Source organism: Varanus komodoensis, unplaced genomic scaffold (genome assembly GCF_004798865.1).
Source record: "Varanus komodoensis strain SLA01 unplaced genomic scaffold, ASM479886v1 scaffold18_1, whole genome shotgun sequence".
Lineage (NCBI taxonomy): Eukaryota > Metazoa > Chordata > Lepidosauria > Squamata > Varanidae > Varanus > Varanus komodoensis.
The window spans coordinates 3473674-3499771 of NW_025335548.1; the positions used below are offsets into that span (position 1 = coordinate 3473674).

At 44.3% G+C, this 26098-nt stretch overlaps 1 protein-coding gene across 2 annotated transcripts in view; it reads left to right on the forward strand.

Moving 5' to 3' along the window:
- The first annotated feature begins 632 nt into the window (after positions 1–632).
- Positions 633–26098, forward strand: part of UBE2E3 (ubiquitin conjugating enzyme E2 E3) — a 107649-nt gene continuing 82183 nt past the window's right edge. Inside the window, exons 1-3 of one of the 2 annotated variants that reach the window (XM_044427049.1) lie at positions 633–767; positions 2225–2427; positions 4820–4870. In XM_044427049.1, coding sequence (XP_044282984.1) covers positions 2234–2427; positions 4820–4870 — 245 coding nt within the window. In that variant the 5' untranslated portion in view covers positions 633–767; positions 2225–2233. Of the gene's footprint in view, positions 768–1170; positions 1406–2224; positions 2428–4819; positions 4871–26098 lie in introns of those variants that run through there. The other variant, XM_044427048.1, reaches the window with a different exon arrangement.

Sequence of the window (26098 nt, forward strand, 5' to 3'; positions counted from 1 at the left end):
TCATCGCCACCATCGGGCTTTCTCTCACCTCCAGCCCGCGCCAGTAGCTGCTGCCACCGGCTACTCATAGTTTTGCTGGTGAAGTACAGGAATCATTGCTTAAGTAAGAACCAGGGTACAAACTTGAAGTCTACGCGGGCACAAACTCTTTGTCCTTGGCCAGTAGCACCGGGGAAAGCATGCACCCTGCAAAGGTAAAGAGAGCGCGTGCGCGCGCCCCAGCCCACAGGGGGGCGCGCTCTGCCAGCCGAGTAAAGGGAACGAATGCCGTCCCCTTCCCTGCCGCCCCCCCCCCCCGGTTTGGAACTTTGCTGACTGCAACGTTCTGAAGCTGAACGTACAGACACAAGGGGGCGGAGGCAGTAGAACGTTCGATTTTCCCTTCGTTCCATCCGGTCGGCTTCTCGGGGACGAGAGCTTCCCCCACCCGCTCTACGTTAACCCCCCCCTCACCCCGCCGCGGGAGCTCGCTTGGAGGCGGAGGAGGATATATATATAAATATATATATAAAAGGCGCCCTCGGCAGCGCCACCCTCCGGCCATCGAGCAGCACTGCACCTCCCCTTTCTCACTCGCTCTCCCCCCACCCCCACCCAACCCCCCCGCTCCGACTCTCAATGTTCCACACTGCCCGGCCACAGAGCCTCCTCTGCTGCTTTATTTCCCCCCGGCTGCTTCCATCCCCTCCAAGGACGTTTCATCCCCTTCCCTCCCCCCCTCCATCCCTCCCCTCCGATCTAAACATCGGGACAGGACGCCTGCGAAGGTAAAGAAGAAACGGGTTAGGTGGCTGCAGCAGGAACCTGGGCGAGCATGGTGGCGGGGGGGGGGAGGAGGAGATAGGAGGAGGGAGAGAGGGATTGAGAGAAGAGGGGGAGAAAGAGAGATTGGTGGAAGGAGCTTTGTTCTTGTTTTCAGCGTTTGCTGCCTGGCGGTGGCCAGAGGAGCCGGGACTGAGTTCACGCCTCACTTGGTGCACACACACCACACTGATCGTGGTGAAAAGCTTGCGACCATAACAGCCCCTCCATACCCTCTCCTGGCTGGGAGCTCGCCTCTCCCTACAAAGCCAAGAGGGGAGGAGGAGGAGGAGGAAGAGAAAAAAGAGGAGGAGGAGAAGGGGGTGGCGGGGGGGGGACGGCGACGACGACAACGACTCTGTGTGTGTGTGAGAGGGAGAGAGGGAGAGAGAGGGGGGCAGAGCTGCAATTTCTGCCCTGCTGCTGCAATTTCTTATGAGGATCATCTTTTTTTTCTTTTTAAAGAATATAGAATTCAGATATTTAAAAACCCCCTCCCAGTTTGATCCTTCCTGGATTTTTTTTAAGAGGGGGCAGGAAAAAAATGTCGGTCTGTTTTGTAGAAACTGATCAGGACTCGGTGGCGTTGAAAGCTTTCCAGAAGGTGCAGTTTGAATTATGCTTCTTCTTTCCCCCACCCCACCCCGTGCAACCCCGGTTCCCCCTTGTCCAGCCTGCTCGGTGGCGATCAAATGCAGCTCTTGCTGCTGGCCGTGTAAATACTACCCCGGAGCTCGCTGATTTCGTGATTGAGAGAAAAACGTTTTGAGTCTGGGAAGAGCAAAGCCTTGCTAGCTCTTTAAATATACGGGGAGGCAAGAAGGAGTGGGTCATTTCTGTTTTGGCCTCCCAATTTGTATAGCAGCGCAAGTATTGTTACTCGCAATATATTGTTTGTGCGGGGGGTGGGTGGAGAAAAGGGGTAGATGTGGATGGCGTGACCCCTTCTGCTCATGTGTAAATATTTACAGAGTATTAGTGACTTCCAAAAAATAATCATTTGGGTGGTGTTAGGGGACGAAATCTGTGCTATTTACAACGTGTCATAAGTTATTAATGCTGGTTGCTGGAGTACTAGGCTAAAACTGCCTCATGCCTTCGAACAAAGTAGACGATTGACGTACTGTCTGAAGAGATTGCGGTGTGTGTGGGGGGAGACATGAATTCAATATAAGGGGCGGAATTCTTATTAAAATGGGATTCCCCCTCGGCCTTCTTCTTTTAAAATAGTAATCTTTAAACATTGGAATTCTTGCACTGGAACCTGAAAAGATATTTCAGCCACTCCATCCCCCCCCCTTTAAACCATCATGTCCAGTCTTAGGAGTACTGGTTAGGACACTTGAGTTGATAGTACTTCACTAAGTGAACTGACTGACTTTGTCCCACTTTCTTTTCTTTACTTTTGTTCCTTCCCCAAAAGTTTTCCAAGATGTCCAGTGACAGACAAAGGTCAGATGACGAAAGCCCAAGTACCAGCAGTGGTAGTTCAGATGCAGATCAGAGGGACCCACCAGCACCTGAACCCGAAGAGCAAGAAGAAAGAAAGCCTTCTGCAACCCAGCAAAAGAAAAATACCAAACTCTCCAGCAAAACTACTGCTAAACTATCCACTAGTGCTAAAAGGTAACAGCTCCCCTCAAAAAGGATAGATTTTATTTGGGGAGGGGGCACGAGGAGTCTGTTCATGGGGTGGGCGTTTATTATAAAGTTGAACAGTTTGAGACATACACTGATGGGAATGACAGGACCCATATTAGGAGACAGCCTTAGTAGTAAAATCCATGCATTCCTATGTCTTCTGCTGTGAGACCAGTTCACACAGCAAAGCCAACATGCTGATGTTGTGAGTTGGCTGGATCCAGACACAGTTTGGTGCCAGATGGTGAGCAGTTGAGTTGAACTGCTGGTGATGAGGATGATGATGCAGTGCTGAATTGGCATGTGTTTAAAATGGGAAGCTGGGAAAGCAAGTTGCATGGCTGCTTTGCCATGTGGTGGACTCTGGCTTGCTCACGTTGGCCCAGGCGGCTCACCTGAGTGATGTAGTGTGTTCTCGCTTGGAGATAAATTGTTTAGCTGTGTTCCTGGGGTGGCAGGGAGGGAAATTGCAGGATCTGTTTTTTAAGCTGTATTTTTGGCTGATTTTCACTGAATGCTGTAGAAGAATAACTTTCACAAGAAATATGACTTTTGGGGGTACTCCCTTTTCCAAAGGAAAAAGTGCCTACTTTTCACTAAATGTCAGTTTAAGTTCATGCGTACATGGAAAGATTTTATATGTAGTTGAAATTCATGTGGGGATGTTTACTTGAGTGTCTTTCGCCTCAGTAAGACTAGGCTAGTAATTGTCCTTTTATCCTGAAAGTTTCAAAAACTTGAGATACTTATGTAATCATCATTAGGGTCTGTGTATTCATTTTCTGACAGTTTGGCTTTCAAGATGCACAAATGCTGCTAATTTCCCTTAACAGCCATCTGAATTGGGCAAACTTTAAAAGCCTTGATCTGTGCTTCTTTGGAGATAACTGAATAATCCTTTCCCTGAAGTTCACTTTTAGCAAGGACTCACTTTTAGCTGGGAATCCACATTACATTATCCAATAGCACATCTGACAAATGGCATCAAAGATGTTTAAGTGGCCTATACAGTTTTGTTAAAAGCAGTGGCAGCTTTCACATTGACTTTAAAGTGGGCCCTGCATGTTTGGGGTGCCGGCTGGAGGAATCTGCAGCTTTGCTATTTTACACATTTGCTAGGACTTCTGCAGTTTTGCATTGCAGGTTAAGTCCTAAAAAGATTGGGGGGGCAATGCTAGCTCTTACCATCTGCTCCGTTTAAGTTGAAAATTGTATATTGAACAATGGCTGGAAATAGAAGTGCTTATAATAGATATTTGAATTGGGCGAAGCAAGAGGATCTTTTTCTTCTCTGTTTTGAGGGTAACTTTTGGTGTATTTAAGGCCACTTTTGCTAGCAGAGCATGAAGTATTTATGCAGTATGTTTGCTGCTGATTCAAAGATTCATTGAGTGCTTCTCTTAATATAACGCTTGTTCCTATAAAATCCTAGCCCTGTGCAGAGTTTGACTTTGATGCCTTCTGTAAAATCTTGTAAGGTGCAAATCCAGAATACCAAAATTACATCTAGACCATTTGTCATTGTCATGGCTCTGCTTCTGGCAAAACTTAAATTGCCTGAAATTTTTAAAATGAGCCACAAATAATATTTTGTTCACTGAACTGAATGACAAAGCCTACATTTTTTTCAATGAGTTCTGTTAAACTATGATAAAACTGATAGGAACATTTTTTCTTTGGATCCTAACAGCTTTATAACTGTTGTCCAGAGATCATCTATTGCTATATTAGCATTTATTTTGTTCTATGAGTCCTCCAGTGAAGTAAAGAAATGTTTTGTGGGGAAAGGAAAGTGCAAGTAGGAACCTCCCCCCCACCCTTAAGTTGCAGCTAGATTTAGCTCTAGTCACCTGATTGCATATTTACCAAGTTGATTGAAATGCTAAAATGCACTATCAGCAGCAGGTAAAGCCCTGTGCTAAAAAAAGTGTCCTTATTTACTATGTAAGCTGCCTTGGCTAGAATTCCAGTAATGTTGGTTGAAACTCATTCTCAAATGTGTGTGCATTTCCTCCTTCCCTCCCCTCCCTTCCTGGTATCATTTGCATATAAGATTAAAAAGAAAAATTCTCTTATATAAAGTGGCTGGAAATCCCTCAGACTCACTTTTCTGAGGAGTCTCTGTGAATTCCTACCAGGCTGAGGTGTAAATGCTCTGCCTATTTACCGTAACAAGGAAGAAAAAAAGCTGCAAAGTTTCTCCGTTATGGGATTTGGGTTATGCCTCTGAGAACAAAGAGGAAGCAGCCATGTTAGCATTACTGAAGGCAAAACCAATCTTGCATTTAACTGCATGGTGGTAGAGGGCAGTGTAATTCCCTGATTTATTCCGTAGACTATCTCAAATGCTTTGTGTCTGTTCTCATTTTGCCAACAGAATTCAGAAGGAGCTAGCGGAAATAACCCTGGATCCACCTCCTAACTGCAGGTATGGGGAAACAAACCAAGAAACCAAACTTTTGAAATGTGGGGATGCCGATAAGGGCAGTGGGGGGCGGGCAGAGCGAATGTCAACGAGGATTGCTCAGCTTCGCAGACGTGCTGCTCTGCAATGTTTGTATGTGGATCTGAGATAAAGCAGGAATTGTGTAAGGCAAATGGAGCAAGATGCTTGGCAGAACGAACCGCGAAGTTTTGATTGTCAGCTGCACAGTGGAGGTGGCACATTTACTGGAACTAGTAGCCCTTGTTGACAAGGTGTTTTTCTGCATGTGTCGGTGTCAACCAAATCGCTCTTACAGATGTGGCATATTTGAATGGGACAGCTGAGCCTTTAGAAATGGTGGCTTATTTAAGTCTGAAATTAAAGCACCTCTCCGTCCCCACAGCCCATCGTTCTTAGAAAAGTTAAAGAGTTATATTTGTCATTTGTCTTCCAGGTTGTGATGTGTTCTGTGATAGGGCAGAATAAAAATGACTTTATGGCTCTGGGAGTGATAGCCGTGTTTTGGTTAGTTAGGTTTTTTATTTGTTTTTCTAGCATAAGAGTTAATGGCTTGGTTTTCCGCCACTTGCTAAAAATGTGTAAATTGTGATGCACGTTTGTATTAAGCCGGATTGTGATGGGTTGTCAATTATTCTGTGCTGGGTCTTGGGAAATGAAGTTATTTTGGCTTATGCATGATACCTCTGTTGACTCTCTCTCTCCCTTAATCGATTTGTTGTACGCTTTCCCCCTCCGTTTGTGAGGCATTACAGTTTACAGTGACTGTTATATTAGCAGCATTGCTCATGTGTGGGAATATTGTGCTATTCTGGAGAGGTGTGCTATTTAATTGGATTCTGGGGAAAGAACTGTCTGAGCCAGTGTGGCTTGCTGTTTTGTTTTCTTTTTTTTAAAAAAAGCTTGGCTCCAGATGTAGTTTTTATCACTTTTTACACCTGTTCTAAAAAAAAAAAAAATCTAGAAGCAAGGATTTGGGGGGAAATGCTGATGATAAAATAATTGACTTTGTGGTACTGGCCAAACAACATTCTGAGCTTTTTGCTGCAGTTCTCCTGAACCGGGTTCGAGTGGTATGTGCTAACAGGTTCGGGTTCTTTTGGTGCGGTTGTGCGGTCACTGCACATTCTTGCTCTGACATCCTAAAAGCCTGGGATGGCTAGAATTTAGGCGTGCAGGTCTACACTGGCATTCTTTTGACTTCCCTGAGATATTGCAACAGGAGTGCAGTGCGAAAGACATAGACTTAGAATAAAGAATTCTAAGCCCAGGAATTTTCTTTTGAGTACCAGAGTTTCATAGAGCTCTCCTTCTTTCCCCTCTTCATTACCCCGAACACTCTTCATTTTAACTGTACAGTCTCAGGCAGAAATTGTCCTTCCTGTTGTCCAGCACACCTGTACTCTTGCTTACTGTAGCAGGTGGGTAGCCGGTATGATTGAGTATAGGATAAGCTGTTGATTTAGTTGAATCCCTAACTTTGGATATTGGATTTTAAAAAAATATACAATCAATAAAGTAATGTGTGTGAAGGGTTTTTTTAAGCTCTTGGAAAAATGCTATATACATGGCTGCCTATGAATATGGTTTTGTGCCCAGGGAATTTGTTTTGTTTGTTTTTTATATGGAAAGTAAACCTGTAGTGCTGTTTCATTTATATAGTGGTGCACCTATCTCTCCTGACTTGGTGTATGGAGGGTTGAACTTTGCAATGTGGCAAAACTGAATGAGGTGAAAGCAACACTATTTTCCTCTTTTAAAAGGAAAACAGGTAGATGATGGGAAAGGTAGTACTAGGGGACAAATCATTACCGGATCTTTTTTAAAAAATAATAATAATAATTTAAAAACCACACAGTGACATCAACGTTGGCAGATAAAGCTTCTCTGGGGGTATAAACATTTTGGCTGACCTTGTTAGCCAGCCATTATTTGTGGTAGCCCTCTCCTCTCATACACACAAATATTTCAGAGGAGGGAATCCATCTGTCACCATACTGAGCTTTGCAGATGCGAAGAGACAGTGAGAGACAGCAAAACGCAGCTGACTCTTCCTTGTTCCAGTCTCAGGAGGTGAGGGATGGAGTCTATCTTTCCTACCTAGCACTAAGTACCTGAGTGTCATGGGACGGGGGGAGGAGAGACCCAAGGAAATGTCTTGAGAAAGACCCAAGAATGGCAAATGGCCCACCACCCCAGTAGTGCTTCAAGCTAAGAAAGCCTGAAGAAGTTATGAATAGCATGAAGGAATTCTGGGAGCTGTGCCTCTTTGGGGTTCAGTGGGCCAGGGCCCCATATACTGGAGTTGGTACTGGTGAAAGGTCTACCCTATCCATGTTCCAGGTGATGTGCAAAGAGCCCCAGGGCTGCTGCTTCAGGGCTGTGCAGGTCTCTTGACAGCCGCTGAGAAATCAGTAGGGATAGAGGCTTCCAGTGAAAATGCTAAATGCTGGATCCTGGGTCCATTGTGAAGGCTTGAAAAAAAGAGAACAAAAGCACTTCAATAGTCAAATTTCCCTCTGTCATTTAAGGGAGAGAATCTTCCTGTGCCCAAAATAATTTTGTTTGCAAAAGTTCCTGTCTTACGAGGCAGTTAAATTCTTATGTCTCATCAGTGGTTTAAAAAAAAAAAAACGCATCTTGTTTGGTCTGTAAGATGAGAGATGAGTGAAAGCGCTGCCTACTTTCAATAAAAAGTCTGTTTTATTTGTGAGACTCATTTTCTTAGGAAGCAGCATTGCTTCTAATGCATTAGAGCTCAGTGTAGCTTAGAGGAGTAGCACTCCCAACAGTGTTTAAGGACCTTTCCATAAACTGCATTTTGTCTTCAGCAACTGCTTCCCAAATCTACAAATATATGTGCCTTACAAAGAGCACTTGTGTGTAAATAAATGGTAGTGTTTAGGCACAATATACAAGTGAGTAGCAACTGGGACCTTCTTCCAGAGGTGCTTTTTGGCAAAAGCCACCATTTACACATGCAGAGGGCTTTTAGAAATTACATGATACTTTGTCCCTGGCAGCTGCTTTCCGAAATAGTACACATGAAGTGAATAGCAACAATGACAATAGTGATATTATTCCCTGCATTTTGATATAGTGCATTTCAAGTGTTCAGAGCTCTTTATAGGCATTTTTGCATGAATCCTTGGGGCGAGCTATTATTATTCCCCCTCTATTGCAGTTGGGAGGCTGGGAATAGAGAGGTGCCTAAGACTTGTTTGTGAGTTGGTGTCTCAGCTGATATGTGAATCTGGGACATTCTGACTTGCAGTTCATACTCTTCACTGTTCACCGCATTGTGTAACAGGCTTGAAATTAACAGCATTTGCATGTTTGGCCTCTGAAAATGGAATGAAAAGCTACAGTTGACTCACATTTCCATTTGATTTTGAAATGACTTTCCCTTCTTGGTGTCTTTGATTGTCCTGAGTTCGGAGCAACAGGATGCTGTTGACGGAGTTTTCATATGTAAGTTGGCACAGTGAACTGCCGTGCAGATCATGAAGCTTGTGTGCATGAGCTGCCCAGTACATAGTAAGTGTGTTGAGTTGTCCACATTTGGTTGTGTCTGCGACATTCAGCATCTGAATGGGTTAGGTGGTGTGTGGGCAGAAGGAGGAAGGTTCTCAGCCTTCAGAAACGGAGCTCTGCGGAGAACTTTAACTACAATTAACTAAGAATGTGAGGGCTTTGCTTCAGGATTTGGAAAATCTTGTTCTGGTTTGGATAGAAAACCAGTTTCTCAATGGTTTACAGCAGCCTTCTCCCCCTAAGTGTCTTGGGAGTACAGCTCCTATCACCCCAGCCTGCTGAGCAGAGAGGTTGAGAATAGTAGTTCCAACACACCTGGAAGGGATCAGTCTGGGGAAGGCTGGTTTGAAACCTTCGTGTTCCAGGGTGATAGAGCTTCACAATAAATGCAGCAAGGGACTGCCAAGAATGATTTTTCATTGTCCTAGTGAAAACTAATCAGAAATGGTAAAAGGAAGCTTGGCTTCTTCCAGTGCCAGAATGATACTAATGTGCAAAGGAAATGATTGAATTACTTTAGGGTTGCTGTGCATTATTTTGTTTATATGTATAATTAGGGAGCAACTCTGGTAAATGTAATTGGGGATAATTTACCGTGCAGCAAACGTTAGCTCTCCCCATTGACTGTCAGCATGGCAAACATCGGGGCCTGCTTCTTAATACAATTACGCTTTAACACCCTTTAGCTGATGACTGTGAATATTCTGAGCTTTGCTGTCGGTTTGGCTTGCATCTATTTATTTTGCCCTTTGTTTGTTTGTTGGTGTTGGAGCTATATTTGCATATGAACTGTAACTGCCTCCTCCAGTTGGCCACATTCCTGCTAGACCTCATTTCTGTGTTATCCTTGGGCTTCTTTCTTGTCCACACACTTGAGGAATCTGCCTTGCATTGACCCATTCACACATTTCCAGGCTTGTTAACTACCAAGAGTGTGTTGGTCATTTGCTGGCTTCCTTTGCCTATTTCTCTTGCCCGCATGGCTTCTTCTCTTCTCCAGAAGTGGCAAGGGAGGATTGCTTGAGTAGCTAGCAAATCACAGTGTCAGCCCATCACTGTTGAAACTGTCTGGCCATAGTGCTTCAGGCTTTCAGGCAGAATTCTCCCCTGGCCCTACCCAGAGATGCTGGGGATTGAACCTGGGGTCTTCAGGATGGCCTCTCACAAAGAGCTACGGCCCCTGCCCTTTACTACTTTTGTACAGTGGCTCCGTATATTCCGCCTGATTTGCTCGATTTGTTTGTATTTCCACTTGGGAGCGAATGGACCAGATCACTCTGCATACATTTGCTCTGATGTACTTCTTGCACGTTTTTAAGTGTACAAGCTAAAACTTGGATGCACTTCCTCCTGGTTGAAAGTACACTTGGTGACAAAACCAGGTAATATGTGAAAGAAGGTTCCTCCTACAGTAAGAGAAGAGAAGAAGGAATGCCCTTTAAAAAGCCTGCTGAACATAACTTTATTCCTTATTTATGATAGGGATTTGTAATCCACCTGTGGAGGTAGCCAGGGTAAGCTTGCAAGGACTCAAACTTACAACAAAACTCAAAAACATGAAAAGCAACATGGTTTACAATGGCAAATGTCAAAGCAATCAGCACAGCTAAAACAAATACGAAACAGCATAAAAACAATTGAGGTAAAATGGGTTGGATGAAAAAGATTGGCATGAAGATTAGTTCAAAGAATCAAACATGTTGTAGCAATCTCCTGTCTGGGGTTTGTCTTTAGCTTTGTTCTACTCTGAGTCTACATGGCTCCCATTTGAATCATGACCATCACACTCTGAGAGAGGAGGATTAAATCTTTCCTCCTACACTGTTTACTACACTGTTACCTAAAATTCCCATTTGGACAGGCAGTGCTACACTCCATTCGCATGGCCTCTGGCTGAACATTCAGAATGAAAATGCCAAGAGACAAGTAGAGATATTGGATGGGGGCAATGCTGTAAGTGATAAGGGATCCCTGCCTTATTTACATTTATGAACACATTCCCAGTGTGTGAAAGTATCCACATTTTGAAACTGGGATGAGATTTAGCATTAAGGAATACATAAATCAACAGGGCAATCCTCTATACAGTATCAGGAGGGCAGACCTATTGCATTCAGGGGGACCTATTCTAATTAAGTGTATATAGAATTTCCATCTATTAAACATAGTTTCATAGGGTTAATGCTTACCCAAGTGGGGGTTTGGTCCCCAGCCTGCTTCTGTTCCCAGGGCCTCCAAATCTGCTTGGAAGGGTCTCCCAAATGTATGAAACAGATTTGGGTGTTGCAGGTGCAGAAGGGAGATTAGTTCCACCCGCAGTTTCTGTTCGGCCCACCTGTGTCCTGCCTCCAGCTGTGATTCTACTGAAGGGTTATAAATAGGGCAAGATGGAGGTAGCAGTCCCCTGTTGTTTCCAGGTATTCTGTCTTCTAGCATGGCTGTTCTTGCCTTATTATTGATTAATGCTACTGGTAGACTATTCTCCCTTCATTGCTGAAAAGAAACCTAATTTGCAAGTGAATAACTTATGCAGCATTATAAAACTCCTTGTTGGAGAGGCCAGGATTAGATATAAGCAAGCAGTTTTTAAAAGGGAATTTAATCAATCTGTCTCTGTTATTGTTACTCCCAGTCCTGGATTTTATTATATCTAGAAAAGGTATGATTTTAAAATGCCCTTTTAAATTCATTTGGAGCAGTGCTTCCGTGCAAAGCCCACTAAAAGAGATGTCTGGGAGCAAAGTTGACTAAAAAAAAATCTTGGTTACTTGAAATTTTTATACTGGCTCCTAGCAAGTTGAATTATCATTTTGCTTTGTACATTGAGCAGGCAAATCTGTTATGACCATGGTGTATGGTGATATTTTTTTATTTATTACATTTTCAGTGCTCCTTGAACAGTCATCTGCTCCTGTCTATTTTGTTCTCACAACAACCCTGTGTGGTAGGTTAGGCTGAGATAACTTTTCTAAGATCACACGGTGAGTTTTATGGTTGATCGGGGATTTTAACCTGGACCTCCTCAGTCCTTGTTCAATCCTCTGAGCAAAGGTTTTGAACCTCAGGCTTGCCAGGCAGACTGAGCCTGCTGGGGTTCCACGGAAGGCTGCGACCCTTCGCCTGACCACTCGGTCCTTGTTGGTTTCCTGACTTTTGTATTTCTGCCTGTTCTGTAAAGCGCTCTGCCCCTTCTGCCTGCTGTCCTTCTCACCACTAGAATGGAATGAGAGATTCTCTGCACTGAGCAAGATTTAGCACACTCGTTGTAAGCAGTGCGCCACACCAGCTAGTTAGCGTCTTTAGTGGAACTTCACTTCTAAGAAAGAGATGATGCTATGTCCGTGATCATATAGCTGATTTCTGAGCAAGTCCTTTGTGTGCAACATGACTTGTATTCTACCAGCTAATCACCTCCTGGGGTAATAGAACAGATACACCATCATGGGGATTTGCATGGGTGCTCAGAAAATATTTCTGCACAGACTTTTTGTTGCTTAGCTTTGCATTGAAGGCACTGGAATTGTTCTGAGCCAACTTGCCTTGCTAATGTGGGACTCTACACTGCGTCTGTCCAAGGGCCTTATAATACCAAGAGGAGAAAAGTAGTCTGTGCACACAGTGGCTTGTTCCTTCCATCTTCCGTCTGATCCTAATATGTAGGTGAAGGAAACAAATGCAGTATGTGGGTTTTGCAGGCTCTGAATTCTCATTGCTTTCCCTGGATCCTGAATAAGTCAAAGTGTTGCACTGCATTAACGTCAGGGCAACACTAACCAAAGAAGAGCAGGGTTTTGTGGGTCAGAAGAACCTGGGGCCTGACTCGTGCTTCTGATGTAATGTGCAAAGCAGGGACTTTGTAATTCCACCTCTGGTGGCAAGGAAGCAGTCTTGTTCCTGCTAGCTGCTCATCTGGCAAACATCCAAATTGGGCTCTGTTCCTACTGACCCACCCAACTTATCCTGCAGTTCACCCTGCCCTTGCCATTACTGTTTCTGATGGAAAGGATGTCCCTTGGTCATGGCTGTTTGATGTGGGCATGCAGTCAGGCTTGGCACCATAATTACGGAATATCTCATTCTGGAGGGCCAGAAGAGTTTGCTCAAAAATGGTGGCATCTTCCTCACTGGATGTTTAAACAGAAACTGGACGGCCATATCTCAAGGTTTGCTGTATTTGTATTCTATATTTCAAAACCTGCATTGAGCAGTGGAGTGCACTACAGAACTTTCAGGATCGCATCCAATTCTGTGATTTTGTGAAATGCTATGTGGGCTGACATATATTAGTTGAGAGGTGTTAATGTTGAGATTTGGCAGGCGCTTACAGATTTTTTTTTAAAGAGCTCATATTTATGCTTTCAGCTTTACAGTGCTGTATAGCTCCCCCTCCTCTGAGTTCTTAGGATATAGCATAATAAAATTCCAAATAACTTTATTTGGAAGTGTCATGCTGAGAGCATAGCATACAGTGTGTGCTTTAATACTAGGCTCCCAAGGGGAAATGGTGGACAAGAGAGACTTTATGTTCTCTCTCTTGGTTTAATTTGCTCTTTTTTGTTGATGCTCTGTGCTCTTGCTGACTTTCATTTTTGTGCTTCTGATAGTGCAAGGGCAAGTTTTACAAAGCAGCCATTGCCCCATTTCTCCCAAGGAGCTGGATTTCAATCTGTACCATTTGCAGCATGCTTCCAGGTGTGAAAGTGGGCCAGAACTGACTCTCTTTTTCAACACTGTGCTCAAAGGATGCTTGCTTGGTAAGTTTCCTAGGAAACAGCCTCGGCAGCCATCCCTCCCTCTTACCCTATCAGTGGGGTTGAGAACTTTTAGTGAGGGCCATTATTTTTTTTTTCCAGTTTGAGGGCTGAATTCAATTTTGGAGACACTCTTGGAAGCCACACTCCAGTAGTGGGTGAAGACAAAGGCAAAAACGAGCAGAGCCAAGAATAATGAAATGCGGCAGAACTTTTTAGCTCTTACTGCCAGTAAAGGAGCTTTAGTAGCAGCATTTCAACCACTTAGAATGGGAAAAATATGTAAAAGCTGGAAAAGCTCCCCATGGGGGGGGGGTGGCATCTGAAGTAACCCAGCAAGTTGCATTCGAACCCCACATGGTCCAGGTTTTGCCCTGAGGGGCAGTACCCCTGGATTAAGGGCTTGTTGTAATACTAGTAGGTGCTTGCTTCAGTGGGATTGCAGTCTAGAGTTGAGCTGAAATGTCTGGATGGCATTTTTCAGAGCAAACCTCTGAGAGACTTCTTATTCTCACCTTAGAACAGGAAAGCCACTGAATATCCTGAATATGCAGTACCATGTTGTCTTTGAGTGGCAGCCTCTATTTCCACCCCCATCTAAACACACACAGCATCTCCCAGGTCGCAGCTAGTTCTTGGGCATCACAGAGGATGCAGAATGGTAGGTAGCCAGGCTTTTGATACATTTGCTGCCACCACTGTCACAACAGCTGGGGAAAATGCAGACAAAACCCCTTAACAAAACAAAAGGAAGACACCCTCAGCTAGTGCAGCTGTTGCTGTTGAGTCCGACCCTAGAGAAGTTGTCATGAAACCTGGCCACCTCCTAGAGGAATTGAGTGAAAGGTACCTTCAATTTCTCTGTCCACAAATAGGGTGGAGAATTCTGAGAGGCCTTTTGTGCAGGTGACACAGATCCGGTCAGTTCTGTGCTGAGGGATCACATGATCCATGTATTCCTTGGTGTCCAATTCACGTGTGCTCAGCTAGGAGGGCAGCCATCCCGGCTTGCAGTTTTTCCTGTTGGATTTCCTGGTTTTGGAAATAGCTACCCAAAGAAGGGAGGCTAAAATGACATTCAAGTGCTATAAACTCTGGCAGTCCCCCCCCCCCCAGTTTCTTTGCACACACATTTCTCTTTTGCCCACGGAAACACACGGTCATTCTCAGCCCCACATTCCGTGTTTGTGCAATTTCCTGGGGATTGCTGGGTGCAGTAGAACTATTTTCTGTCTCAAAATGCATAGAATGGTGCACAAAACCCAAAAGGAAATCGGTGCTTCTCTTTTGCGTCTGAATCATAGCCAAATGGGAAAGTAGCCTGCCTTACTGCAAAATGGGAAGAAGGGTCAGGCGTTCCCTTCTGCTGGAACGCTGCTTGTACTCGATTTAATGTGTCGTCTTTTGTACTGAATCTCAGCTAAGCCTGGAAGTCCTTCCACCTCTTGGCTAATGCGTGTGGAGGAAGTATTATATTGACAGAACAACAATAACATTCCTGTGTTCCTCAGGAGAGCTCGTGGGGCAGCCCAAGTAGCCAAAACTGTAGTAGCCGGGTCTGTCCAAATCAAGCAGTTTTAATCTCTGCCCCGGAGGTGGCCTTTGCAAAGCTTAAAGGATTTGATTGCCCTTTCAAGACCAAGCCAACCCAAACTGCTTTGCATGAGAACAGGGATAGCCCACAACAATATATTGTGGGTAGGAAAATATCACACGCCCCCCAAAATAGTGTGAGAATTGCAGCTGAAGTAACAGGGAAACCGGAGGGGTGGCAGGTGACATAAGGATCTGGCTCATAAAAAAATCCTGGCACTGGGAGCCTGCAAACCCTGGCTTCCCTGAGTTGCTGCATATTGATCCCTGCTCTACCGTGATCACTTTTCTAGCTGCTGATGCGGCTGGGCTTCAGTACCCCTCCCCTACAGCTCAGTTTTCTCACCCTGTTCTCCACCATATGGGTGAAGACATGGAGCTTTGCAAATTAGGCGAAGATTTGCACTAATTGCCCTATCTCTGCACTGCTGCCTCTTCCTCCCTCCCTTTTTTTCTACAGTATGAAAACCATTCGCTTGCGCTTGGCTTTTGTGCGCCGCTTCCTCTAAAGGACAGGAGGGCTGAAGCAGAGGGTGAGCTTTTCCAGTGAAGGAAGCTTCTGGGTCGCCGACCTAGGGAAAATTCACATTTGGCTAGAGGTGTGGTAGATTCCTTGATTCTTGTTTGGTGGTGTGGAATATCCTAACTTTTCCAGCAGATGTTCACATTTTTGTTTGCTGCTAGGGAGAATCATTCATAATAATGTTGCTATTCAGTGATGCTGAAAAGTGAAAACTGAGTTAGTGTTTTGTGTCCTGCCTTAAAAGTTCTGGTTCCATCTTGGAGTTTCCTAGCGCATCAGTAAGGTCATTTGACTGTGGGGTGTGTGTGTGCGCATACGCACGTGCACAAGTGTATGAATGTATAGATAAAACATTGAACTGAGCTGATCTTTGAATACAGAAAGGCTTTTTCTGGTAGCAGCTACTGATAGCAGCTGCTACATTTGGTCATGTAACGATCATGACAGGAGTTAACAATCCCAGTGATTTACTTCCTGCACTGCACAGCTGTCCAAAGACGGATAGGCCCACAATGGCTCCTATATGTGCTGCACTAAAAAATCAAAGTTCGGCAGGAGTGTAATCCTGGCTTTGTGCTGGAAAAAGCTAAATCCTGGGACTTGTATAAATTATGCAGAGACTGGACATTTGCATATTTTCACTTATTTGCTTAATTTGCCGTGGGAACAGAGTCAGAGAATTTTGCAAGACAGTCCCAATGTACTTCTGTGCCTGTGTTCTCAATCTTAAGGGCTAGAAACTCCACTGAGATGAACAGTTTTAAATCCTGTTGGTTTTGTTGTATGAAGTCAACATGTGCTTCGAGTTTTTCCCTTGAAATCCACAAGCCTAAAATGCTAAGCTTTAGTGGGGCCATTGCCTTCCTTTACTTATTGAAAAGGGATCCTGAGGTTCCTAACCCTAATTATTCAGATTATATGCATGTGCAGAACTGTGTGATATTCATGTTCCCATGGCTGTTTTCCTTCATAACAAGAACTAATCTAGATGTTCCTTGGCTATGTACCACCCAGCTTCATATCGTATTTCCCCATAATTAGTTACAGGTATTGGTGAGGAATCCCACTGTGTGTGGGCAGACAAAGCTTAACTCTTTGCTCCCCAAAGCCATTAAAACACTACTTCCTACCTACTGTGCCTGAAATGGTTAGATAAAAAGTCCCCATGGGTTAAAGGAATCCTGAGTTAAATCTGTGAGCCCACAAGTTTCTAGGGCTAATGGGTCCAGAATGGTTGTAGGGAATGAATGGTCTCGGAAGTTACTGGACTCCAGCTCTTATCAGCCCCAGCCAGTGTGGCCATCTGTATCTAGAAGGCCACACATTTCCCATGTCTGGCCCAGGGTAATCTAGATGGCTGCAGAATTACTCTCTTCACAAATTTAGTCCCAACTATAGTGGAATGTGATATATGTAAGAGTCATTAATATTACCTTGTATTTGTGTCATACTGTTAGCTGCCCAAGTAGCTTAGTCTTGTGCTCTCTGATTCTGGCTGCCGCAGGAACTGCTTTTAATGGCGCCATTTGCACTTCTGATTAGGCCAAGGGCTCTACATTTATCTGTTATCAGCTCTTGTGAAAAAGCAGTTTGACTGGCTTTATGGCCTTGTAGTTTGCCTGTGGTGTGGAGCTGGGGCAAGGAGGAAAAACAGCTCCCTGGCAAAAGGATGAGGTAGTCAGACCAAAAAGGAGTGTGTGCGTGTGTACATGTGTGCACGCACCTGTGTGTCAGAATTGTTAAAAGGGCTGTTTCCGGGTTAGTGAACACCGGGCAGCACATCTGAGCACAGCCGAGGCTTGCAGGCTGCTTTCGGAATAGGGATGGGAGGCAGGGAAAGGGAAGAGGCTCTTTAAGCTTCCTTGGGCAACTGTAAGCATCTCAGGAACTGCCAAGTTGTGGCTTGTTCCTACAGCTGAACCAAGCTGTCATTGGAAAGGAAGCTGGAGGGAGCCTTTAGCAGCCGATCCTGGTGGCAAAACTGTCCTTTCTGACTGCGACTTTCCCCATTGTTAATCTTTTTGGAAGGTAAATCAATGAGTTGTGTCCATCTAAAGCATGTTTAACTAATGATAACCTTTATTTGCCGATAGCTATTATTAGTAAATGATTTATTGGCATATTGAGGAGGGAGGAGAAGATTTAATTTCGGAGCAGTAAGCTAAAAAGACGGGTGACACAATTGAGCACAGCAGCTGTTTAAATCATGTATGATTTTGTCACAGCATCTCCCTTTTAGTCACCTCTTAGTCCTTCAGGGTAACGACTACTTAATCCAAGTAGCTATGGCACAAAATACTAAATACTTGTGGAATTCTGAGGCAATTAGATGCCTAATAGAATCTTAAGAGTGTTATTAATTTAGTTGACTTGACAAGGCTTGGAGATCAGGAGTTGTGTCTCACTTGCTATGCTTGGGAATGACTAGAGCATAATTTCCCCAAGACATCTTGGTGTTTGAATGAAATAAAATCTTCTATCCATGTTGGATCTTGAGCCTTCAGCAAGAGTTTCATTCATGCGTGTGGGTGCGCGTGCATGCAGGCACATGAAAGAGATGGAGAGGCTACGGTAGTTTTCATGAAATTGTGTGTGTGTGTTCAGCATTTTGAGCTTTGCACCCTTTCATTAATTTATGGCACAATGTCATCTTGAGAAAAAGGATGATAAGCGTGTGTCTATCTGTGGGCGGGCGGATGGGGAGAAGGAAGCGGTGATTTCCAGTTGGAGTAATAAATTAAGATGGGCTGCATAAGTAAGTGTTCACATGACTCTGGCAAAGAGCTGTGAAAGTCTACAATGGGGGCTTGTGCCAGTGGAATGCCTAACCCCTTTCTTCATTTCAACAGCACTTGAACCGCATAGTAGGTGGGCAGGGTGTGTATCTGTGTATGCAGTTCAGCTCGAAAGTGGCTACCCATTTTTTTTTGGGCCAGTTTCAAGTGCAGGTTAAGGCCATTCAGATAAGAAATTGCTGGGCTGCATTTTGTTGTTTGGCCTGGGAACTTCTGAGTTCATGCTGGAGAAGCCATTTTTAAATGTCTTTTGTTGAAGTCAGTGGAGATATTGAGGCTTTTACCATAATCCTGATTGGGCATGAGTGTGTCTGCCAGAAATGAAAAGGTAGTAGCAAAACGAGGAATTGATACTCCTTTGAATGGAGCCTTATTTTATGTAAAAATCCATTTTCAGGAGGTTTTGAACATTTTAAAACTCCAGTGCAGGTGTTCATTTCAGAGCAGATGCTGGCTGTTATCCTGGTCTTGCCCCACCTGCCTCGCATCCCCCAGTTATCATCTTCCTTGGTGGTTGCTCTGGCATGTGCCTGGATTTTAAATACCTGCCTGGCTCAAGAGTTGGCTCTGCCCACTACCAGGTAAGTCCAGTCAGAGGGAATCCATGCTGGTGCCAGAGGGAAGATATTAGCTGGAGGGAATGAGGGAAGGGTCGATTGTAGCTGTGCGTCCACAACCCCATTTGGGCTGTAGCTGTTTTAATTTTACTTGTGTTGCCCAGACCTGTTAGTTCCAATCTATTTTGGCTACCCATCAGCACTTGAAAATCCTCTGAAAGGAACCTAAAGATGTTCATAAAAAGATGGAGGGACTTTGGCCGAGATGGCAATGTAGTGGACTGTTAATACGGCCAGTAGAGTTGGGCTGAGTTTGAGAGTGATTTCCAACTGCCCTGTAATGCCATTTAGTGTTATTGCATCCCTGTTGCATGTTAGACTGATAGAGTGGCGTACGACAACCCTGCAAGGAAGTCCAATGTTGATATTACTGATCAGAGGTTTGGCTGGAGCTGGTTTGGCTTTCCAAACAAAATTTCCCCTAGGAAAGAGCCTGCAGGCCATGGCAAACGTTTGCTTGAATGAGCCCACTTCACTATCCTGCCTCACCCGGATCCAGAGCTCACTTGCGTGCAGGGCTCTTGTGCTCCATTGATTGCATGCATACATGATGAACTCTGAAATGTGTAAAAATGTATATAAAGCACAAAATAGAACCAAAGTTAGAACCTAAACACTTGTGTTTTCCTGCTACCATTTGAGTTGTGTTGGGTGGTGGTGGGGAAACATTACATCCCAGTCAGACCTACAGTAATATCCTGGATTTCTCTATGGATTTCTCTCAACATCTCCACACCTCTCATGTCTGCTTCAGGGGACATTTAAAAATAGTTTCTCTAATGTAAACCTGGAAATCGCTATCCACACAATGAGAATTGTCACTCACTTGTGCGCTGGAGGAAGAGAAAGAGAGGGGAAAATAGCCTTGAAACCGGGAAGCTGTTGGGGTGTGTTTCTCCCTTTTTCCTTGTCTGTGTTTAAGGCCATACATGATGTGGGACACGATTGAAAGGGGCTAGCAAGGGGCATGGCCCTGTTCCTCCTCTCACACAAAAGGGGTCCTAGCAACTCTCTAGACTTGGCTTCGAGGCTGTGCCTTTTGGCAAGCGACTAAGCTGTAGCTTTTCCGGCAGGAATCAGCCTGGAGCACGCACACTCCTTTGCTTTTGCTCATTGATGGTTTTGCTTTAGCGCTTTTGTGCGGAGCCTGCTCTTGCTTGTTTGTTTAGTCTGAAGTTGGCTGTTTTTATTCCTACTTGGCTTGCTTTTATAGCTGATATTGTTAGCCGTCATGAGTGTCCTCAGACTGAAAGGAGGGCAAATAGGTTTAAATACATGAAGCCCACACTGGCGTACAGAAGTGGATTCACTGTATTTTGAGCCTGATCTGTTTTAGAAGTGTACACTCTGTGTGTGTGTCTGTGTGCAGGATAGAGGTCCTGGCTGTAACAAATAACTCCACTTAATGCTCAGGTAATTGAATGCTGTGACAAATTTAGTGGTTGTTTATATAGGATTAAGCTGCCATGAAACTATAGGAGGGGACATACCACAGCATTTTCAAGTAAGTGCTTCTCATAGACTGTGTGTTTTTAGATGTGTACATAATTTCCGTGAAACCAGGGACGGGCAAGACATGGCCCATGGGCTGCATTTGTCCCCCTGAGTTCCAGTGTCACTGCTGGTCTCCTGAAGTCTGGCAGTGTGGCAGCAACAAAAAACTTGGCTTTTGCTGCCAAAACTGCAGCAGAAGCTTTAAAAGGACTCATTTTGTTTGGAGGCAAGTTATGTTTGCCTTTTTAAGCCGTCATAATTTTTCTGCTGCTGCCGCACTAAATTTCAGCAGGAATGAATTCGGTAGAAATGGAAAAGGCCTCCTCCTCTAACTGAAGTTGCCCACCCCTGCATTAAACACTTGACCTGAAAATTAGGGGAACCTTAGTTAATCTTTTGAAGGTGTTGCTCCTGTTAGGTTTCCATCTTGCAACTAAGTACTTTATTTCTGGGTGGAGATATTTCTGGGTAGAGAGATACTGGGTATAGTGTATTGCTAACAGCAATTGTAAATGGAGTTACTAGGTGGTAACATAGCAAATTCGCCTCTGAGTAAGCATGCATAAGATTGTATTATTAGTATCTGAGGACTGTGCTAATGGTGTGTATTGAGAGATAAGTACAGGGGGGGAGGGGTGAGAGGGAGAGAATCAGCTAACTAAGGATGTTATTGGGTATACAGGCTCATTTTTTGTTTATAGCCTATTGTTAAACATATTTTGCAGAGGGGTTATGTGTGTGTGTGTGTGTTGCTGTGATCTCAAACAAATTTACACAACTCGAGCAATTTTCAAAATGAGCATGTATGTATGTACATGTGTGTGCCCGATGATGATGATGATGATAGACCCCTGTACATGGTACTTGAAAGCACCAGAGGGCTAGCCCCTGCCCCAATTATGGAATGGCCAGGAGTCAGAAGTGCTGGGAGATGGAGCCCAAAGCAGCTGGAGACACCAAATGAGGGAAGGGTGGCATTCGGAAAAGTTAGTTCTCCAGTACTGTCTTCAAGTCTCTGAAAAGCAATGATCTAGTGTAGACAGGCAGGCTTAAATCCTGACAAAATAAACAGTTAAGTAATTCCTGGGGAGTCTCTAGGATTTAAAGGACATTCCTCATTTGGTTTTATTTTTCCACAAGCAGATTGCTGTGTAAACAGATTAGCTGCTAAAATAAAATTGTCCACTCATCTCCAACAGGCTTTTGATAGTCTTTTTGAGCTGGTATCACCCCCCCCCCCCCCCAAATCTGGTGTCTTGATCTCCTGTCTACAACCCACAGTATGTGATGGAGTTTTGTTTTTTTTCTGTGCTGAATCTGAATTTGGATTTCAAATGTGCCAGCATGGGATGGTGGAAGAAGTTTAGTAGACGTATGATTCCCTGTAAATGGCAAGAAAGAAATGCAGCTTTCCATCAAAGAGAATGTTAATCGTCCGCCTTTCTCTCCCTCCAGCTCATTCAAGATCATGGTCTGCAATGGGAGATGAGGCTAGATATACTACCGGGACAGTCAAAGGAGCTACAAACCCATCTTTGATTTATTTGGTGGGAGCCCCCTGCACCAAGGCCTTGCTTGACTGATTTCCGGCTCTGTGTCACTCTGAAGGGAAAGCGATGACGGCAGGGTTCTTTGTTGCGGAATTCAAATCCCCTGTGCAAAGGAATAAGGACAGCCTGGGCTGAATCCCCCTGGTGCTGTATGGGAGTGAGTGCAGGAGGTGGGGTGCCTCCGCCTGCTTCTCGCCTGTCCTGTACGAGCCACTTGCTTGAAAATAGTGTATTATCTATTACCAGAGTTTAAACAGGCCAAATGAAAAATTTCCTTCAGCACCGGTCCTGGAATGTTCCTAAGTCTACCAATAAGAGGACTATGGGAAATGTTTCCTTATGGAGAACCCTTCCTCCTGCCCTTCTACTTGTGTATGTATTTATGGGTTTTGCACTGGCTTTCAAAGTGAACTAAGCAAGCAGTATCTCTGAAGGCACAGGAAAAAAGCAGAAGTTGATATTTGTTGTGTCCCCTCCCCCCACCTCAACACACAGACACACTCGTTCCTAGTGAATTCATTTGCACAAAATGCTAGACTTTACTTCATCCTATCTGATTGAAGGACAATTTCAGCCTGACCTGTGGATTGAAGCAACCAAATTAGAATGCCTTGGGGATTGATGCCGTTGAATACAAAATACTGGAATACTGTACCTGAGTGAATCCTACTCTGGTTGGGATTTTGAAAGTGTAAAATATGTTGCAAGGCATAGCTGTGGCCTGGTGCTGAAAATGTAAGATGTGAGTCTTTCCGAAACACCCTAGACTCTTCTTGGGGTAGATGAGCAATGGGCAACTAGTGGCCCTCTAGATGTTTTGGCCCCACTCCCTTCAGCCCTAGCCAGCATTGCCAACCAAGAGGGTTCTGGAAGATTTAAGTCAAAATAAATGCAGGACCACATGTTAACCATCCCAATCAAACGGTGTTCCAGGGAACATGCGATTCCTTGGAAGCTTTACAGGGTGTGGAAAGATCAGTGGTGGACAAGCTTCGCTGAAACATAGGAAGCTGTCTTGTGTTGAGTTGGATGCAGCTTAGCATTACTTGCACTGATTGGAGCAGTTCAACAGGATTTCGGACAGGAGACCTCCCCACTCTTACCTGTAGCTGCCTAGGTTTGAGCGCAGGCCAGAGTATGTGCTTGTCCCTGAGTTACAGGGCAACTCATTCACCAGTGACACTCCCACTGCTCTTTCCCGGATTTTGCAGGGGAAGGCAAGGGCTGAAACTGACCTCACTTTAAATCCATATCTAGCAGCCATGCCTCCTTTACTTTTACTCTAGAATAGATAAAAAAGACAATTCAGATCTTAAACCCCCTTTTAAGCCCCATGTTAGCGTTCCAGTCTGGACCTGGGGCCCTACATTTGCTGTTGAGCAGGAAGAGAAGAGAAGTCCTGGTGATTAGATGTAGACTCAAAGTAATATCTGGTTTGGCTGTCAGTGCTGTCGGGCAGGGATGGGCAGAATTCATACTTCCTGGATCTGCTTTGGTTTTCTTCCTAGAACCAACCAGAGCCTGGTGCAAAATAAATGCACTGTGAATTAAAGAATTATGACTTAGCATTACCGCAAGCTTTCTAAATTTCAGCAGTATAATTTAGGGCTGTGTGGGAGGAAAGTCTTTTTGTTGTCGGCATTTTTAAACAATTGGGAGTCAGAAATCAGCCAGCCTGCTCATCCACTGAAAATCACTTGGAAATTTACCAATAGTTTCTACCCTTCTTCCCATCCCACAGTTCTAAGGCAACTGAGAGGCCCAACAGAGTTCCTTGAGAAGTGTCTGTGTACCCTAGCATATGTCCAAGAAAAACCCTTTAAATGTTCAGGGATTTCTGGGGAATGATCAGGGTACTCTGGCTGACATCTTAGTGTGGGAAGGGTTCGCTGAAGTTAGAACTAGAAACCAGTGTTGGGGACTCGCATTGAGTGACTCGCTCCCAAGTCTGATTCAGATCATGTCAGCAGCTTGACTCCAACTTGACTTGGGAGCAATGGATGAGTGACTCGACTTGAAATTTCTATTCTTTTTATGACCAAGTTGCTTTTGGGCATGAGGGAGGCAGTGGGAGGGAGGGACATGGGGTTGGGGCCAGGAGGAGGGGTTTGTGATGCGGATAGTCCCCAGATTATGTACTCAAGAATGCGCAGACTGTCATAAGCCCTATATGAATATCTCTAACAAAAAGCCATGCATATCTCTAGGGAACTACCCAATGCGTTTGGTGACATGTTGTCAGTGGCCCTGTAGTTCCCTAGAGATATCCACGACTTTTTGTAGAGATAGAGATTCTCTAGAGATACTCATGGGCTTTTCATTCCATAGAGTCTGCTCAAGCGTACCCAAGGCAGTGTGTTTCAGGACACATGTAGTGCCTCAAGGGTGAAGCAGAACCACGGCTAAACAGTTTCTGAGAAAGGCAGAAGCAGAGGTGCCAAGGTGACGTCTCCCTACTCCTCTGTTGTTGTTTTAAAGCTTGAAATCCTGTTTTTATTCATAACTTGCTAATCCCTGTGGTAATGTTAAGCCTAACATTAACTAATGGTGATGGAGATGGACCTGGTACTGGAGAGTCAGGGTTTCATTGTGCTGCTGGAGGGGAGGCAGTTACCACTGGAGTCGCGTTTTCAGAAGTTTGCCTCAAGGGTTGTTTGTACAATCATTTTTTTCTCATTCTAAATGGCCTTGCAGCAGCTGAAGACCTGGTTACAAGAGCGAATGCAAGAGGGGGACTCAACCAGTATTAGCTAGTCCATACTACAGAACTGACAGCAGAGAGAGAGCGAGAGAGCGAGAACCTGTCCGAATAGAATTTGCCAGGCTTGATCTCCTCCAGAGTGGCCAACAGCCCTGCAAATATTACGCAATTCTATGAAAAGAAACAAGTTGTGATTATTTTCTCTGTTTTGTTTGGAACTGTGGCATGATGTTTTAGTGAATATGGAAGTGTTTCTTCAGTGTTTTATATGCATGGAAAAGTAAAATGTATACATACACTATGACAGACATTTGGCCTGCTCATATGATCCAGCTTGCATACAAATTTGACTTAAGGACTTTCTCAGGAACAGAAGTTACCCAAAACCTGATGACCAGTTACGGCTTCAGCTCTTTTTGGTGCATTTAGATTTCCTCGGCAGGAAGCGCAATAGCACTTCTGCTGCCTCTGCTCTGTTCCCATGCATTTCCAGGGAGAATAACAGCACCAGGCTGGGGGCCAATCATGTTGAGAAAAGAGTTTTCCTAAATTGCAATCTTTATAAATTCAAATAACACCTCAGCTTTGTTTAAATAAAGTGGTGGTTGAAATAAAGGACTTCAATGCATCACTGAGAGAAGTGCAGCTGGGAATGTTGGGGGGCGGGTTACAACTCTCCCACCAGCCCTGCCACCACCTCCCTTTTTTCTGTTAGAGTTGGCTCTTGGGACATGAGATTTCACTTGAAACTTCCTTGCAATGCCTTGAGACTCAACCTGGACTTGAAATTGAGACTTGAGTCAAGACTTGGAGTAAAGGACTTGAACACATCACATAGAAACTGACTGGGAGGTCTGGTGGCATTATGTGATATGTCTGAATCTGCAATGCAGGCACATGTGCATCAGAGGCACACTTTTGTGGTAGATGTCAGGATGAATCTATCCCTTAATTTATTAAATCGTACTTATTTACTAAAATAATTTAGTAGCCGTCTTTCATGGGCTCATGTACAAGGCTAAAGAATGAAAACTTTTGTGGTGAGAGTTTTTTAAAAGTCAAAAATAGATAATATGGTATGTAGTTAAATGAAAAGAGGGAAGAAGATTGTGGGCTTGAATTGTTTGTATTGCACGTTGTTTCAGCCATCAGTAGGCTGAAAATTGTTTGATATTAAAGCACTAAAAGACTCCAGAGTGTACTTGTATCACCTTCAGGCAGAATTGCAATGCAGAATTAGGCTGATGCGCTGCCTTGTTTCTTTAACTGTTAAGTTATATTTAATTCAAAATTGATGTCAAATATGCAGTAAAAGGAGTAGTCTTACATAATCCCTTCATACGGCAGTAGCTGACAAATGCATTTCTAGGCGGGCTGAATGTTAGACAAAAGGAACGTAGATGGGCCCACTAATAATACATAATATTGTTACAGCGCTTTAGCGCTCAAAGGGTTTTGAGTACTTTATCTCTGTAATCCATTCACAACCCTGAAAGGCAGATTGGTTTTATTATCCTGCATTACAGAAGTGGGACTGAGATGGAGAGATTGAGTGACGTGCCTCTGCAGGCAGAGTGGCCAGGAGTTTGTGTGGCCACTGACACACTGCAAAGAAGAGGGAGCAGATCAAGCCAACAAGAGGAGGCAGATTTTGC